Source organism: Macrobrachium rosenbergii, chromosome 55 (genome assembly GCF_040412425.1).
Source record: "Macrobrachium rosenbergii isolate ZJJX-2024 chromosome 55, ASM4041242v1, whole genome shotgun sequence".
Lineage (NCBI taxonomy): Eukaryota > Metazoa > Arthropoda > Malacostraca > Decapoda > Palaemonidae > Macrobrachium > Macrobrachium rosenbergii.
In genome coordinates, this window is record NC_089795.1 from 15,973,951 (window position 1) to 15,992,270 (window position 18,320).

The window sequence follows — 18,320 nt, forward strand, 5'->3', positions numbered from 1 at the left end:
TGGACATCGAACAAAGGATGGCTGCTCACTTAGAGGATCTTCCAACGTCAGAAGTCTGGAGTCTTCAGGACACAGCTGCACATCAATGTTCCGTAGCTGAAAGCAGCCTTCCTGGCACTTACGGAGTTTCAGGAGAGGGTGTCAGGGCACGCCATAGTTCTGATGTCGGACAACACTAGAGTGGTAGCTTAAGTAAACAAATGAGGGGCTAGTCTCTTGCCAACTTCACTCCATGGCAGTGCTCCTTCACCAGGGGCTGATAGACCAATCAGTAGATCTCTCAGCCTGGTATATCCTGGGCAAGAGGAATGTGATGGCCAACAAACTGAGTTATCAGGATCAGGTCCTGGGGACAGAGTGGTCCTTACATCAGGAGATAGCGGACAGGCTCTTCCTCTTTTGGGGAAGACCAATGACAGATTTGTTCCCAACAAGGTTCAACAGGAAGCTAGAGGTCTGTTCAGTTGTCCCAGACCCCTTTGCTCTGGCGGAGGATGCCCTACAACATCCTTGGGACAACCTGGAGGTCTATGCCTTCCCTCCCTTTTGTCTGATCTGTCAGGCCTTGAACAGGTTAATGATTCCCAGGAATCTCAGGATAACCCTTGTAGCTCCCTGGTGGCCTCACTCAGAATGGTTCCCCAATCTACTAGCCTCGCTGTCAGCAATTCTGAGAGAGATCCCTCCATGGCACAACCTCCTCTCCCAGCCACACGTTGAGAGAGATCGCCAGTCTGTGGGGTCCAGTCAGAACTGCTGTTCAGCAAATAAACAGCAGACTTGCTAGTTTTCCTCCAGAGGGAGAAAAGTCTTTCTGTATTTGCCATCAAAGGCTACAGGGCTGCTTTGGGTTTGGTTCTGCACCTAAAAGATGTTGACCTGTTTTCTTCATGGGAAATCTCAGTGCTACTCAAAAGCTTTGAGCAGTCATGTTCTCATAGAGAACTTGAACCTCCTAGTTGGGATCTGATTCTGGTGCTAAGTAGTCTCACTCGAGCCTTATATGAACCGTAACGACGGTCAGCTGACAGAGACTTGACCCTTGAACCTCCTAGTTGGGATCTGATTCTTGTGCTCAGTAGTCTCACTCGAGCTCTGTATGAACCGTTATGACGGTCAGCTGACAGAGACTTGACCCTTAAAACGGTTTTCTTACTGTCTTTAGCTTCATCGAAGAAGGTGGGCGAACTCCATGGTCTCTTCTAATGTTAACTACACGAGGGATTGGGGATCCATAGGCTTCAAATTGTCCTGGAATTTGTAGCTAAGACTTAAAATCCTTCAGTTCTTGATGACAGGTCACAGATTTAAATCCTTTTCCATCCCTTTGGGAAATTTTGTTGATAAGGACCCAGGCAAATTGCTCTTATGTCCTGTTAGGGCACTGCGTGGTTGCCTGAAAAGGACTTCACCCCAGGCAGGTTGTTGAAGATTTTTTGTAAACTCAGGCGGGATCAAGAAAGAAGTGTCCAAGAATACCATCTCCTTCTGACACTGTTAGGTTATTAGACGTGCTCATAGCTCTTCAACCTCAGATTCTAACACAGTGCCTGCAAGAGCACAGTATGTTAGGGGTTTAGGCCCTTCATTAGCTTTTAAGAACTTATCATTTCATAGGACTTTGAAGGCTGGTACTTGGTTGCTTCAAACCACCTTCACATCCTTCTATCTTTGGGATGTTGCCCACAGGTCCTTGGACACTTTTTCCTTGGGTCCGGTGGTAGCTGCTCAACAAGTAGTGTAGCTTATCAAATGCACCTAAGATGATGATGGTATGAAAGTAAGAGTGAATGAGATGAGCGGTCTTTTTTTCTTTCCCTTTTCCCCTTCTTCTCTACCCATGAGCAGAGGAAGATTGATCCGTCATGAGCTTTAACTGGTTAGTTAGGGGTGAGTGAGTGGCCTTTCTGTTTGAGAAAGTATTCATACACGAATATTTCCTCTGACATGGGGAGAGAGGAATGATAACAAACAAATTGATGGCTAATGTAGAATTTTTCTGAACAAATATAGCTCTTTAACTTCCACTTATACAAAGTTTCTTCACATTGTGTATTAGCCCAATATTCTAACCGTTTGATAAACTTTTTATCTGACAAGTCAGAGGTATACATCTCTTTCCTGTGCTTTAGCCTAACCAGGAAATGAGACCAGGTATTCTGAACCCAGTTGGTTCAAGACTTTCCTTTCCTCCCACCAAAAGTGAGTCTGTGCTTAGGTTAATACCTAGGTTTTAGTGCAGCAGATTGCTGTAAAAATCGTTCAGATAGTGAAACAAGCATGAAATTTGGCACAAACATTCCTAAGACTACGCTTCTCTTAGAAAAGGGCGCTGGCCACCTGAAAATCCAAGATGGCGGCTATTTTTCAAAATGGCCGCCATCTATGTTGAGATTCACTGGTTTGGGAGCATCTATTGATGGAATATGCCAGTTTTTTTTTTTTTAAACCTCGACTTTTAGGTTATAAAAATGTTCCATACCACACATTTTATTGAAAACCCTTACTAAATGAATTGTAACCAAGATGGCGTACAAAATGGTTGCCATAAAAGTTTTTTTTTCTATCCACAGCGCTAGCAGACATAGAGACCAACTGTTTTTATTTAATGGTATATTCATGTGATCAGACAGTTTAACTAATATGCTATTTTCAACTGAAATAGTAATGGTATGGTCACATACAACATTGTGTCTAAGACTGTAACCATAAAAGAAAAGAAGAGAAATATGGACTAAACGCAACCAATCTATGTATAGGTCTCTCAACCTACACCTTTGAAAAATTCGAGGATAAGAAGGTAGGCATAGCATGACACGTTGGATGCTCAAGCCAGATTATCTACTGAAGAGAGGGCAATATTTATCTAGACTTCACATTTGCAAGTGCACAGAGCTGTGCAGGGAAGACCCAGCTTGTAGCACTTGCACCTTTCGACAGCCTGCTTTGCATCCACATTTGGTAAGCTGTTGGCAACTCTTGGCTAAGGGCGAGTTGGTTGTCCAGAGGACTTGCCATGCTTCACCAGACTTTTGCCATCCCCACTCAGCAGGGTTCTCTGGCTGTGGCTGACACTGGGTGGCCTGCCCCACACACAACCAGCCTGGTACGCAGCACGCTTGGTGTGTTGGAGGAGAGCTCCTGGTTGGTGGAATGGCCTCATATGCCCTTTGTTTTCTGGCAAACATATCAAGTCTAGCCTCATCCACAGTGCCAGCAGTGCTGGATCTTTCATACATAAGTATGACAAACCTCTCCAGGACCTTCAGGTCACTCTCTTCCACTCTGAGAGGGTAGTGACTCAGTTTGGAGAACACAGTGGAGGCCATGAAGAAGAGTACCAAGAGATGTCATTGCTGCCATCTCAATGTGCAGACCACCAAACATTACCAGATACTTGTCTTCGCCATACTGATCAGGCCACTGCCACTGCACCTGCTTTGCTACGGCACAGATTGGCTGATCAGCTGTGATTATGGGTATCTGGCCAGGGTTCAGAAAATCAGTGACATCTTGCACTTTCTGCATCACGTGTTTGATCGTAGCAACAGAATGAGCCTGATCACGCAGGAGAGGAAGCAATGAAGTTATGGTTACTTCAAATTCTGGGCTTCTCTTCATTGAAGCGTGATGAGCTGACCACGTCAGATTCACTGCATCATCTATTTCCTGGGTGACTATGACCTTGTCTAGCCACTGATACTCCAGTGAAAGCTGTGGCCCCAAGATATCTGTGGGTGGCTTTGGTATTGCAGTGTTTGGTGGCACAGGGTTCTTTGTTTGAAAGGAAGCTGGTGAGATGTTTGTGAATGTGTCCGGCAATTCAGGCACCGACCTCACTTTCTCAGGTGCAAACTTTAGTTGCTGTCTTTCCTGTCCAGTGTTCTCCTTGGTGGGGTGCTGAAATATGGAGATGCTAGTTCCATGGAAGGAGGTAGTGGCAGTAGTTGCAGATGGGTTGTGGTCGATGTTGTCCATCACTGCAGTGGTGAACAACCCTTTTCACAGTACTGGGGGACAGACCACACCCTCCTCCACATATTTGCTAACTGTGGCATCTCCTAACTGTGCAGAGACCTCCAGTACTCTGTCATAAGAGATACTGAGGCCATACTGATGTAGCATTTCAACCAGGTTTCTCTTCCTGGTTTTGGCATAGACTGAGAGTCCCATGTAGACTGGGAATGGTGTTTCTCTGTCTTTGGAGTGTCTATGAGTTGTTGCTCCTCTTTGTATCGGGAGTAGCAGTTGAACTGCATGAGCTGTGCAATGGCCTGGTCTGACTTTGATGCTCCAAATCGTAACTGTGACTTGATGTCAGCCCCATGCTCAACCATCCCTACAAACTGGAGCAGGAGAGGAGGCACAGAATTTCGTACACAAGCCTCAGAAAATGTGCCATCAAACCGTGACTGATGATCAGTATAGACTTTCTGAGAATATTTGCTGCTTTAGCAATGATAACTGCCTCTGAAAGATCAGATGATTGAGCAAGTGCTTTTCCCACATCCTTTTGAAATGCAAGTAATACATCTCTGCCAGATTTATGAGGCCTCAAGTTCTGGAATTTCTGCCAGAAGTTTGTCTTTGAGTCTCGTGGAATTTACACTTGGTGACTCTACACCTAATTGTTCCAGACGTTGTTGGTAGAGGTGGCAAATATCTGCCAGCCGAAATGTGACTGGATCATCTGAACAAAGGTTGTTTTCAACAATGTATGTCATCAGTTCTGACAGAACTAGTGGATACACATCTGATTCTGACTCAGTGCTACCTTGGTCTTTCTCAAGGCTCCTCAGGTAGGACCTTTTCTGTTGTAGAGGGCACAAAGACAGGCATGGTGATACTTAAACTCCTGTGCAATGACATCCCCACCAGTCAACTTAGCAAGGAGCTTGCCATCACTAAGTATCTCTGCACATTCACGCAATTTCAAGTCAAGGCCCTTAGTACTAGCCTGTCTGAGATCAGATGCAGGTGCCACTTTCTCACAGAAAATGCAAACTTCATTGTCATGACTGGTTCGGCGCAGTTTTGCACGACTAGTCTCAGTGTTGCTGGTCTGGTCATTGGATTGTCGCTTTCTTGCACGGTCCAGTTTAGTGTTGTTAAACAACAAGCGACAGTTCACATGGTATTTTGCTGCATTTTTCCTGAGAGTGGCCTCTATGCCATCACCTTCATCCAGCCTTGCTGATCCATTATCAGTGGCATTTCATTAATTTCACTGAACATGGGAATGTTCCTTGACAGCATTGTGTACCCATCATGGTCTAGGACATGATGACTTGGAGGTGATGTCAAGTGCTCACCTCTTTTGTCCTTCTGACAAAGACAACACAAACTCCAGTTTGTTTTTCTACTGCTCAATATTGGATTGGCATCACATTCTGCCATGATTTCACTTTTGATTAAGGCCGAGGGTTATCCTTTACCACCTTAAACAAAGCACACATTCCTGTATGGGATTCAACTAGGTTCGGTCTCCTACACCTAGCCCGATCATTCATCCAGTGCCATTTAAGTCCCGTGTGATCTGTACACCATCCGGGTAAGTACATGAACCATCATGTACAGCCCCCCATACCCTTGGCTCGGCTCTCCCGCATGGCACATCCTGTCTATTCGGTGCGGCTATCTAACTATAGCTGGTCTGGGGCTGTTAGAAAGCATTTGGGACACTAAACTAAACTATACTACAACTACTAGTCTAAGACTACAGGATTAGTAAAGCTGGATTAGCTGGCACTGAACCCCATGCTGAGTTACACAGCAGTGATGTCACCAGTGTGCCCTGGTTGTGTGCAGACATACACTCTTTTACATTTATTAATTTTCCTTCAAAATTGATGAGTTATTCGAAAGAGATGGCCTCATTAGGATCTAAAACCACAGAAACCAAGATCCATGCTTAAAGCGATAATTGTTGAACGGGCATTATTTCTCATTATAATTATTGTTTCTACCTTTTCTTGGCAGCCATATAGCCCCATATTTAAAGGTAAACTGTACTGGGAAGCTACAGAAACATAATATTCACAAGAAATAGTATGGAAGAGTTTTTACCATATTGCTAGAAGCAAATACATGCCATTCTAGTGAAAAATTAGCCAAAATCTGTCGATACTGGCGCCATCTTGAATTTGGGCCATATTAAATTTTTTGCGTACACAGCGCTCTTTTCTGATAGAGGGAACTTTAAAGAGCACTTGTGCAAAATTTCATGCTTGTTTCACTATCTGAACGATTCTTATGAAATATGCAATTATCTGCTGCACTATTTGTTCCACATATAAACAAATTACAAATTTTTAATTAATTTGTATTTTTCATAGCTAACAAACCTACGGTCTTAATGTACATTGCCCACCTCTTGCCACCCCTCAAAGTGATTTCCTGGTCTGGAAGAAACTGAATATATCACGGCGCTCTTGGGTTAAGGGAGGCCAGCTGATGCCTCGTCTCTCATCTGATTGGCCAAACCCTGCTACCACCAATACTTTGTTCTACAATTATATGTTTATTACCAGTTTCCAGCTGGCACTAGAAGATTTTTATCCTCATGTTAAGACCATAGGTTTGTTAGCTATGAAAAATACAAATTAATTAAGAATGTCTTTCTTTAATGAAAGCAAAAACCACTTATGGCACATGTCTCTGAAAGTGCATTTGTTAGTTTGTACATTGTGCGTGTGATAGTGAAATATCGTACCATTTAAAGTAGATTTAGTGTACAGGCAGTCTCTGGTTAACGGCGGGCTCGGTTAACAGCGATCCGGTTTTATGGCGCTTGTCTAGCAATGAAAATCGGCAATTTTCGGCACCGATAACCCCCGAAAATTGCTGAAAGGGCACCGAAATCGCTGATTTTCAGTTAGTGGCAATTTTTGGTTGTCATCACACCCTCAGAAACAGAACCCTGCTGATAACCGGGGACTGCCTGTACTGTTTTCAAAAAGACTTGAACAAATGTTGATTTGTTACGACTGTGAATCTCTCTCTCTCTCTCTCTCTCTCTCTCTCTCTCTCTCTCTCTCTCTCTCTCTCTCTCTCTCTCTCTCTCTCTCTCTCATATATATATTTGTGTGTATGTGTGCGCTCATGCATGCGCGTGTGCGTATGTGGAAATAATTCTTGGGTGCAAAGTAACAATAATGTTAGAATGTTAGAGGGGGGAAAAACATGAAAAATATGGCACCATTGGTCTGTTTACATCGTGACACGTAAGCACAGGGTTCCATTAGGGCTAGGCTAGGATGAATGCATGCTTATGCATATTTAGTACCACAGGTATTGTTCATTAGTAATTACAACATAAATATCATATGTAGTAGTCTGTTTAAATAATGGTAAAATTATGAAATTTTTCATACAGTATAGTGATAGAAAGAACAATTTAGATAGGTAATCTGAAGACGAATAGGGAACTACTTAGCTTAGAGTATGTCATGATTAATCATTTTTTCCAATAAATATTTAAACACTTTTATACGTCATAATTATACTTAAATGTTGTCATGAGATTAGATTAGAACATCTTGAAAAACATAATGATAATTATAGACCATGGTCATTAAAAAACAATGGTAACTATGTACAGTAGTATGTGGTAATTAACGAGTGTTTTGAGGGTCACTTGTTAGTCTGACCTTTTTGCCAGTCTGACACCAAGTCAGTCCCATTGATCTGGACTATTGGACTTTTACTGTATTTAATTTTGTATCTGTTTTTAAGGCAGAATATCTTATGTCTGAGTTGAACCATGCTGGTAAAATTGAACTTTTTAAGAAAAGGAACAAATCTGTTTTTTGGTGTCAGTTCATGAAAACTCATTGGTTTTATTGAGTATTCTCTTTATGTGTTTAACTGTTATTAGGCATTTAGAAAATAGAAATTAAGAGATGTAAAAAACATGCAAAACTCGCAAATGTGTAACCAAAGTTTCAACTACACGACATGAAAAAATTAGGTAATTAATCAGTGTAGTAGTAGGTGCCATTCATCTTAAAGTAGGTGGTAAAAAGAATGTCACATTAAATATCAGTTGACTTCCAGAAGGAAAAGGTACTAATCTTACACAAAATACTAGTCATTCCTTAGAAAAAGTATGAAGTTCAGTTGTGGTTGCCATCCCAGAGGAAGGACATGAAGCTATTAACAGTACAGACCAGAGCAGTCAAACTGATAATCATAATCTTGATGCCTTGGATATGATAGGAGGCCAAAATGTCTCTTCTGTGTACTTTGTAAAAATGTTTTTACAATAAAACACATTTTCTACAGCCACCGTCAACTGTATATAATTGAGCAAGCTATAAGCTCCAAAATCATGGTAGCTTTCACGAGCGAAGACTTTGCAAGGGAAGACGTTACTCAATACAGCACAGTTAGCAAGTGCATACCTCCATGTCAACCATAATTGTGAGGAATCAAGTCTTGAAAGAGATAAGGATAATTGACTCAAATACTTCCCAACTGGTAGCACATGATCCTCTTTTGTGATAGGTGCCAACAAATAAACATCAAAATATTTATTAGCCACATCTCTTAGGTGAAATTTAACGAAAGTATTTAGTCAACTCCAAGTGTTTCAGTTTATACTTGAAAGCCAGGGAGGAGTAGAATGCTCAGACTGTGTGGGCCTTGATTTTTATTAGGGTTCTCATGTGACAGTTCAAATAAGCCAAAGCCAATAGGAAATACAGATCTTAGAAGTAGGGCAAATGATTTTGGTAACTCGTTAAAGAGCAGATGAGGAGAAGAAGGCTGGGAGGATCTGTCCTCTGGAGGTACAACTCCAGGGTTTTAACAGGTCAAAGGAGACAGAACTTCAGTAGAAGAGGAGGCCGAAGTAGGGGTAGCAACGAAGTCCAAGAACAAACTTTGTTTACTGACTGACGGACTCATGGCCACAAACTCTAGTTCAGGCAGATCACCAAAAACGAGAAGCAGCAGGTGGAATGAAAAATATCTCCCAAAAGGGCAAGGAGGCTAGGGCAATCAGGAACATTGTCTTGAGGTTAGAAACATCAGGAACAGATGCCTCAGGCAGATGAGAACTTCATTCATCCCACCAAACCATAGATCCGGCCCATTTTCCTTGGTTAGTGGCACTGGTACTGAACCTGCTGAATTAGCAGTAGCTTCTGCAGCAACCTTCAAAGAAGTCATTCTCTCTGAGGCTATGCTTGGTAATTGCTGTACATGGAGGTGCAGTGTCTTAGAATGACAGAAAATGGTGGAAGTGTGGAGGTGCTTCGAAAAAATTTTCTAGCAGAAAGAAGCCTAGGATGGCAAGTAATGAGCGGGGGGCACAGGAACCACTCTTCCTGCTGCCAAAAAGGGTGATGAGAGCCATCAAGGTATTCAACATAGAACTCTTCTGTAGCCTGTCTCAACAGTCTGACCGGTGGAAACGCACATACATCAGATTGTCCTAAGACTGAAGCATGGTGTCTACTGCCTTATGGAGGGTTTTGGCTGGGAAGAATACGGTGGGTATATGTCATTCAGTGGTGTGATGAATAGATCTAACAAGGTCATCACCCTACACTTGTTAGATCTTGCAGACATTTTAAGTAAAGAAACCACTCTGAGGGAAGGCTCAGATGAGCCAGGCTTAGAGCATCCATGAAGACAATGCAAACTCTTGGGTGATGATGACCTCATGCCATTCTGACCAAGTAAAACTCTCAATTGCTAACAAAACTGTCTTTGACCATGCCCTGCCTTGATAGCATGGGTAAGCTCTAGTGGTTTTGTCAACTAGACCCTAATTTCAGTGATCCAGTATCCAAGCATGAATGCTTGGAGGCTTGAGAAAACTGTACTTAATTCCAAGTAGTTTATGAGCTTCCAACTCTCTTTCCTGAATTATACCCACTTTTAATTGTATACAGTATATAACATATTCGACTTTATGCAATGTTTACCCCCAAATTTTCCCTAAAAAAGAACACTAGTAATTGTATATTGTTATCTGTGTACCCAAGTTGAAGAAAAAGGGCCTTTTATTTTATATATACTATACTTACATAAGGTGCATTATTTTAATTTTCTGGGCAGTCCATTGTTAGGCCTGGGCTAGGCTGTATATTGCATCAGAACAGTTTTCTAATATATACATGAACTGCATTCAAACACTGGCACTGGGGCTTTGATGTATACTATACTGTCATGTTAATACCAAAATTATTTATTTTATAAACTTTATGGTTTTTATCACTGCAATACGGTATATTACTTGTATTATTTCTTTGTTTTCATTAGTATGATGGTTTTCACAGTGGGGTATGTAAATTTTTCAGATCTGGTGAATCTGCAAAAAGAGTAATCAATTTAAGGCCTCGTAGAAAGTTGTCCAACAAACGTCTGTCATCTGGTGACTAAGCTATTATGAACAGAAGCAGATGAGTCCTTGTTGGGAAGGATAAGTGTTTATCAACTAGTGAATACCAGTATTTCTGTGAGGATTATCTGTTGAAGTTATGCAAAATGTAGTTCTCACCTCCATGTCATTACAAAATGAAACTGAAAGATTTATTATATATAAAAATATTGTTGTGTCTGTGGGCTTTAGGAAAACTGACGGTCAAGAACCACCATGTGTTTCCACAATCCCATATTTTGATGATGCAGAGAAATGTAAATAAGGTTATATCTTTTGATACCTATTGTTGTCTAGTCTGTATGGCATATCAGAAAAACTTAGTGCAAGAAGAAAATTTATAATGAAAATGCCTCAGTGTGGTTTTACAACATATGTGGTTTAAGTCCGTTTTTAAGAAGCCCAAATATGTTTTAGTACTTCTGTAGTTGTAAGAGATCTTATGCTATAGGTATTTTCAATATCTTTCACTCCCATGAATATATTTTGCCTTTAAACATTATATTTTTGTTCTTGAGTACTAAAAGTGTACAGTAATTTTTGCTTTTGTTTGCAGTCAGTTTCTGTGTATTCCAGAATGTAGCAAGTCAGACAGGTTTGCTCTTATACAGTCAAGTTCTATCATGTTTGATTTATGATAATCGCCAAGTTCAGCATATGCATATGTATGAAGTTTTCTGTTTGAGCCAATCAGCCAACTCGGGAAAGCAGCTGTGTATGAGCCAATCAGCCAAATCCTTGGGAAAGCAGCTATTTCTAGTCATACATATATCCAATAAGGATACTTACACACTGATAGGTAAAGGGTTGATCAGGCCAGCCTTTAGCATGGAAATAAAGATCAGATTGGTTTTATGAATTGTATAATCTGTACCAGGTAGTCTTGTGCTTGGTAAACCAATCCAATTGGTTGACATATCGTTATTGTTTTATCCATTAAATATTTCATTTAAAATTTGGGGATTTGACATTTTATGTTGGGGGCCATATTGTATTTGCTGATAGTTTCTGTAAGCGATTCCAGTTTCTGTAAGCGATTCCAGGATAGCCTTATATTATGTTGGTTTGTTTTTCTAAACACAAGGTTCGCATAAACACTGCAGTTCAGTTGGTTGTATAAATTGCTCTAAGCTCTTTTGACTCTCTCTCTCTCTCTCTTCCACTAATATTTTCTCTTAACACTTTCTGGAGTTTATGTGCTTTGTGCATAAGTTTATAATTTTTCATCCTACGGTACTGACTTACAGAAGAGACCAAAGGGGATGGAATGATGATGTTATCATTTGTTAGTAGTAGTCATGCTGCCACCCCATTGGAAAAGCCGGGTTCTCTGAGGACTTCAAAAGGTAAAGTAACCCATTATGGAAAAATGTAGAGATTAACCTATGAGAAAAATAGAAAAACAATGGAGTAAATGCAATTGAAGTAGGAAGTAAGAGACTAAAGAGCCTGCTCAGCAAGAGAGCAGTTGTACCCAGTTGGATCATCTGGAGTTCAATCAGTTCAACTATTCTGTACTTGACTAGTAACATCATTCCACAAATTAGTCACAGGTGCAACAGACTGTGTGGTAATAAACTTAACAACTACAAAGGCAAGATGAATGGCTGCAAAGTATAAGGAAGAAAGCAATGCAGCTGGGCCCAAAGGAACACTGCAAAGGACATTGTGTGTGTGTTGTAGGATTGGTGAATTTTTTGGGATTTATGTTTTACTTAAGTATCTGCAGCATGTTTAAAAAATAAAAGTACACTTACCCTCACAATTTCTAAGTGCTTTCATGCTAAAATTAAAGTGGCATTTGATTTTAGGTTGGGATTTTGACAAAAATGTTGACTGAGATACTCCTCTGCAGGCCCAAACTGGAGTATGGGATTCAAATGTACTTATCATTTTTTTTCCCAAACTGAGAGTACTACTGTTCAGAAGATGAACTTAAGAATATGTTCCAGGGCTTTTGAAACTCCTCCCAGTGAAGTTTTTTATATTCATTTGAAAGAACTTCTGTGGAGTTTAAGAATTGACCTCAGGTTGCATTATACTGGTATCAAAGAGCCTGGCCAGAATCAACTTCAAAAGTTTATGAGGAATGCCATGTGTACATATTTGCTGGAGAGCTGACAGCATCAGTGCATGCTTTGGACATAAATGTACAGAATAAGAACTTGCCATTCAGATACCACAGATGCTCTCATCTTTTTGTATTTCATCTCCTACCACTGATGTCAAAATTTGCTGGGTCCCTGCTCACATTGAGAATCTTGAAAATGAAAAGGGAAGATCATCTTGAAGGCTAGAGGTATTCAGTAGCTGTGAAGAGTGGCAAGCTTATCTTCCCTTCATGCAAGGAATGTTGCTTTGCCCCTTAATTTTTTTTCAATAAGAGGTGAAGGCATTGCAATACAATGCAAATCTGAATTGCTGCACCAATCACATCTGTAATCAGCAGATCATCATGGTTTAATATTGGCATGATAATTATTTGCTAATATTAGTAGCCCAAGAAATGTTTCCAATTTTTAAATGTGTGGCAGTAGCCCTGCATGTTGAACACTCTTGTAAAAAGATAGGTCCAATTATTCTCTGGTATGTTGGTAGGCCTGTGTACCTCTTTTGATGACAAGGTCTAATGCTCATTATTCTATTATATGAAGAAATCTATTGTCTGTGGTGAAAATGAATTGTCTGAATTGCTTATAGTAAGGAAGCTGCAACAGTATACATTCAGTTAAGAGAGACTACATGATGAAAACCAAGCCATTTCCAATGTCTGCACTTGTACTATCTATCCCCTGAAAACCATGTTTTGCTGGATTTGTTTCAGTAACATCTGATGAAACAAGTGTGTTTTCTCTATGAAATGATGCAGAATTGTCTGTAAAATCAGCACCTGAGATTATTAAAAACCTGCCACCACAAGATTTTATAAGTTTAAATGATTTGATAAGTGTTGTAGAAGCCCTTCAAAAATATTGACCTGAAAGTCCCTTTGTTCTACAAGTAAGGTTTACATTCCACCAGCTGTACGAAACCAGTATAAATGGTGGAGTATGTTGGGTCTCTGCACAAGTGAGCTTTTCAAGAATTGAAAGTGTGCTGACAAAATGGCAAAAGCTGCAGTTACCATGACAAGATCAAGTATACCTGTTTTTGTTACCATTAGAAAATCGCAGGTGATGTGGAATAATGATCCTGACGGGTTAAAATATTATTTCAGCTGTTGGATTTAGTTTTCTGCAGTAAAAAAAGTCATATTGAAGTACTATTGGTCACGCCCATTTGACCTTGCATGTTTGATGAAAACGAACATGACCCAATCCCTGAATGCAGAGAATGGAGAATGGCATTTGCAGGGCAAATATATCTTTGATGATTGTCCAGCTTTCAACATGTATCAAGTATCGGAAACAGATCCTTAAAAGAAATTTTGTCAGTCTTCCCATATTTTAAGTTTATCCAATACTGTACTAAATTTTTAAGGATTGACATTATATTTAATGACTTTAGTAAACCATTTGTTATAATAATCATCTTTCCATATAATCTTGATACTTTTCAATTTTTTGTCACCATTATACATTTTATTAGGGAATTTATGGACAGTGCATGATACAAACATGAATTTCTCTTCTAGTAGTAGAGATGGAGACCTGAATTTCAGGAAAGTAGAAATATGTAAAAATATAGGAAATGAAGTGTACCAGTTTTACCACCCCTGATACATAAGATTTATTTAATTGTGATGAATCTTACCCATTGTTAAAGATAGCATATGTCTCTGTGCAGATAGGCAAGGTGATACAAGCTATCTTTAACAATAGGTAAGTATCCAAATAATAAATTTTATTGTACATCGTAATTAAACATGAAGGTCAGTACATGCTCATGCAATGTTTGCACCCTGCATCACAAATTGCTTTCCAAAATATAGTATGTGGAGTGAGGAAGCAGCTTATAACAAATTTAAGATTTAAATCTACTGTTGGATTGTGGTGCTCATCATTCTGAATATAATGCCCCATTTTCTTTGAACTGGTCACAGTCATATGAACCTTGCTTCATCCAACAATGCATGTCAAGATATGGGAGCAGATCTTAGAAAGAATTCTGTTAGTATTCATTTTCATATCTAAGCATCAGATTTGTAAGATATAATGTATCAAATATGGACAGAAATATTTATCAGAACAAATCCTTTGGGTTAGCCTTATTTAATTGAAAAATATAAACTTGAGGGGAGTGGGTATGTGTAAATTATCAGTTAATGATGGCAAGTTTTTGGCTATCTTCTGGTATGTGCTTGTAAAACCTAAATTCCCTTCAGACTGAAAAAAGTGAAAGCAGAGAGGTAATGTGGACAATTTGCCTGTGAAATGTACTTGTCACTCTAATGCTGTCCAGCAAATTTATAAAATGCTCAACAGACAATGTGTTCATTCCATGAATTATTTGAAGCCAGTACAAATGTAAATATGTTAATCCCAGCATATATGGTATTCAAGGAAATGAGGATGTTGATAAAGCGGCAGTTAATGTGACGATTAAATATACATATTCTTGGACAATCTGTTGTAAATGGTAGTTGTGGAATAATGAACAGACAGCAACCATAAAAGATTAAACCATCTGTTGTTTGTGGTCCGCTCACTAAGGAGAATGCCACATTGAAGTAATATCCTGTGTTCCTACTGGTCACATTTGTTGGACACTAGGGCATTGGGTATTGGATGAATAACCCACATTTCCCTATCCCTGAATGTATAGTGATTGTTCAGCTTTCAACCAACAGTGCATATTGTATATCAGAAAGACACTTGCCAGTAATAAATATTTTTGGTTTATGCAGTTATTAAATTTTTTAAATTGATACTGACGGGACAGTTAGTATATTAAATATGATGTTGGATATGAAAGTGAGAGTGAATGAGATGACTGGTCTTCTTCCTTTCTCTTTCTTTTTCTTCTCTACTGGCAGGCAGTAGAGAGAATAATTCCATTATATGCTGGAACTGGTTAGATGCAAATGAGCAAGCTTCCTTTCCATAAAGTTTATATGTTTGTTCTTACACAATACACATTCTTTATAGAAGCAAGTTCCTTTCCTCTCTATTACAAGGGGAGAGGGGAAATGGCAACAAACACTTTGGTGGCTAACATAGTGTCGTTGTCTCCAACAGTTCTTTACCATCATCATGACACACAGAGGTATGTACCTCATATTCTATTAGCCCAGATGTATGGCTGTTGAGTAACCTATGCTCAACAGATCAGAGGCTTTTACTCCATCCTAGGTCCTTCCTGTGGTCAGGAAGTGATCCCAGTTGGTCCGAACCTCTAGTCGGTTCTAAGACACTCTATTCTCCCTCCAGGAGTAAATCATCCTTACATTAAGACCGAGGTTTGTTCCATATATGAGCAAATGACAAATTTTAAGTCAATTTGTATTTTTCATAACTAACAAATTTTTGGTCTTAACGTATACAGCCCACCTCAAGCCATCCCCCATTTTTCCTGGGCTAGAAGGAAACTGAATTAATGATGCATAGATGGGGTAAGGCAGGTCGCATAGCTTCCTCCGTCTTCCCTGTTGGCTGGTGCCAGTTGCCACCAACTCCTTGTGTTGATTTTAACCGGACTCCAACTAGCCCCAGAGAATTTATCCTTAAGACCATAGGTTTGTTAGTTATGAAAAATACAGATTGATTTAAGATTTGTCATTTTAGATTATGCAAAAAGTATGAACTTGTACACAAGATATTTGTCTAAATACTGTAATATTGCCCCAGAACATCATAAACATGTGATAGAACATATCATTTAAAGGCTCACAATATGTAATATATACTGATGGGTCCAAATTTTAGTCAGGCGTGGGGATTGCAGCCATATCACCCAACATAACATGCCAGTTTTCCTTACTTTAAATCTCAAATTGTATGAAGGTGGTAAAAATTGGGAAATATGTTGGATTCCTGCCGGTGTAGGCATTAAAGAAATAAGCCGATAAAGCAACCAAAGCTCTAACTACTATGAATAGATCCCATATAGGTATTCCTATTTGTGATTGCATTTAATCACTAAAACTAAGGGTAATCAGTTAGTGGCAGAATATATGGAGTAATGAATCTGAAGGTAACAAGTTATAACAGATCAAGCTCAGTTGAATGAATATGGAATTCATAGCAAGAGTAATATATCACAAATAATTTCAACTCTTTTTATAGAGTTGGTCACTTTCCTTTAACCCATGGATATTTAATGACAAGCCCACATACCCAATCCCTGTATGTATAGATTGTTACATTAACCAGTAAAAATTTTTGTGTGAATGTCCAAAATCAACAACAAATGTCAAAATTTGGAAACAGATCAGAAATTTTTCCAATTTCCATTATCAGTTAACTCAAGGATTCTAAATAGCTCTAACTTTAAAAAAATGTAAGCTTTATTATTAATAAAGACTTACAGGGCCTTGAGTGACCCCTGTGAGAGCTCAGTAAATTAGCTGGTTGATTTGATTAAACTGTCTCATAATGAAAATAGTAGTCTTATTAAAAAAAAGCATCTACTAGTAGGGAATAATTGTTGACACCTGTGAGGTTAAATGCAAGTATTTTTGCAATACAGAAATGGATAACTGTGACAAATTAAGGTGGTGTTTTACTTGCGCTTGAAGCAAAAGGGCAGAATTATAGACGTCAGCATTGGTAAATGTCAGTTTCCTATATTGCATTCTTCAGATGTTTTGGAGTAATAGGAGAATAGTAATATGAATTATTGTTTAATTAAATAAATTTTAAGTATAGATGTAGCACTAGTAGAACGAGAAGGGGCGAACTCTCCCTGAGGCAAATTTGGAGAGAGAGTAAGAAGGAATGTCAGCATTCGATGCCATTGGAGGTGAAAACCCCTCCCATGACTCGTCAAACGGCTTCCGCTTGTATTTCCTCTTCCTGTCATAGTACTTCCATTGCTCCAGGGACCAATGACAACACTGAACAGGGACTACTTACACTGCAAACATGAACTCTGCATCTGCTGCAAGTAGAATGAGGATCTGTGAGAACAGAGGCTAGATATCGCATACACGGATTGTTATCAACCCAGGGCATTTTCTCGGAGGCCGAGTCTGAGGCTTCAATAATTCATGGGTTTGCATAATGAAATGCAGTTACACACGAGATAAAACACACACATACATATTCACAATATAGAGCACAACACACAAACAAACAAACAGAAAAACCAGAGTGAACAGGAGTGCTAAATAAACTGGCATCCTGGGTAAGATAAGCATCTAACATCTTACCAGAAGAAGGTTAAAGAGATAACTTTGCATCTTCAAAGGGAAGCAGGCAGGGCTCTGCCTCCTCTCTCCTCCCATTGGCTAACAGGGACATGCCACATCTTGTTCTTTTTTAACCAGTTTCCAGCTGGCAGCTGAGATTTATTCCATATGTAAAGACCTCAGGTTTGCTTGTTATGAAAAATACAAAACTATTAAAAGTTTGTCATATTTGAGTGAGCTCTGGAGCATTTATATTGTCATAAGTAAAACTGCAAGTCAAGACAGTAAGTCAGCCACACTAGTACGTACACTAAACTTGATTTATTGCCATGTACAAATACATTGAGCTTGTGTCTTTAACCTAGGAAAATTACGTAAACATGCATAGTATAGATCACTGGTTTGAAAGCTTCCTCTGGTGTTGGTTTTGCTTCAGTGAATTCAGATGTAAACAAATCTTTTATTATTGCTTAATCCTGTTTCCATAGTTAACAGTTTTGCAAAACGTCATAAAAAATATGCCATTCTAAAGTTTTGTGATATTCAGTCATTTTAGAAGTGTTAGAGAAGCACTACAGATTAATAACCGAACTCTTTTACCGCTGATTTTTTATGTTTTACGTTGTAGGTAAACCATGCCAACTC

At 39.4% G+C, this 18,320-nt stretch overlaps 1 protein-coding gene across 3 annotated transcripts in view; it reads left to right on the forward strand.

The window, feature by feature from the left end:
- Nucleotides 1-18,320, forward strand: part of LOC136835211 (uncharacterized) — a 123,826-nt gene that overhangs the window by 70,021 nt on the left and 35,485 nt on the right. For 2 of the 3 annotated variants that reach the window (XM_067098453.1, XM_067098452.1), the window contains exon 5: nt 10,308-14,610. The exons of the other annotated variant lie outside the window; for it this stretch is intronic. In XM_067098453.1, coding sequence (XP_066954554.1) covers nt 10,308-10,389 — 82 coding nt within the window. In that variant the 3' untranslated portion in view covers nt 10,390-14,610. Of the gene's footprint in view, nt 1-10,307; nt 14,611-18,320 lie in introns of those variants that run through there. 3 annotated transcript variants of the gene reach the window in all.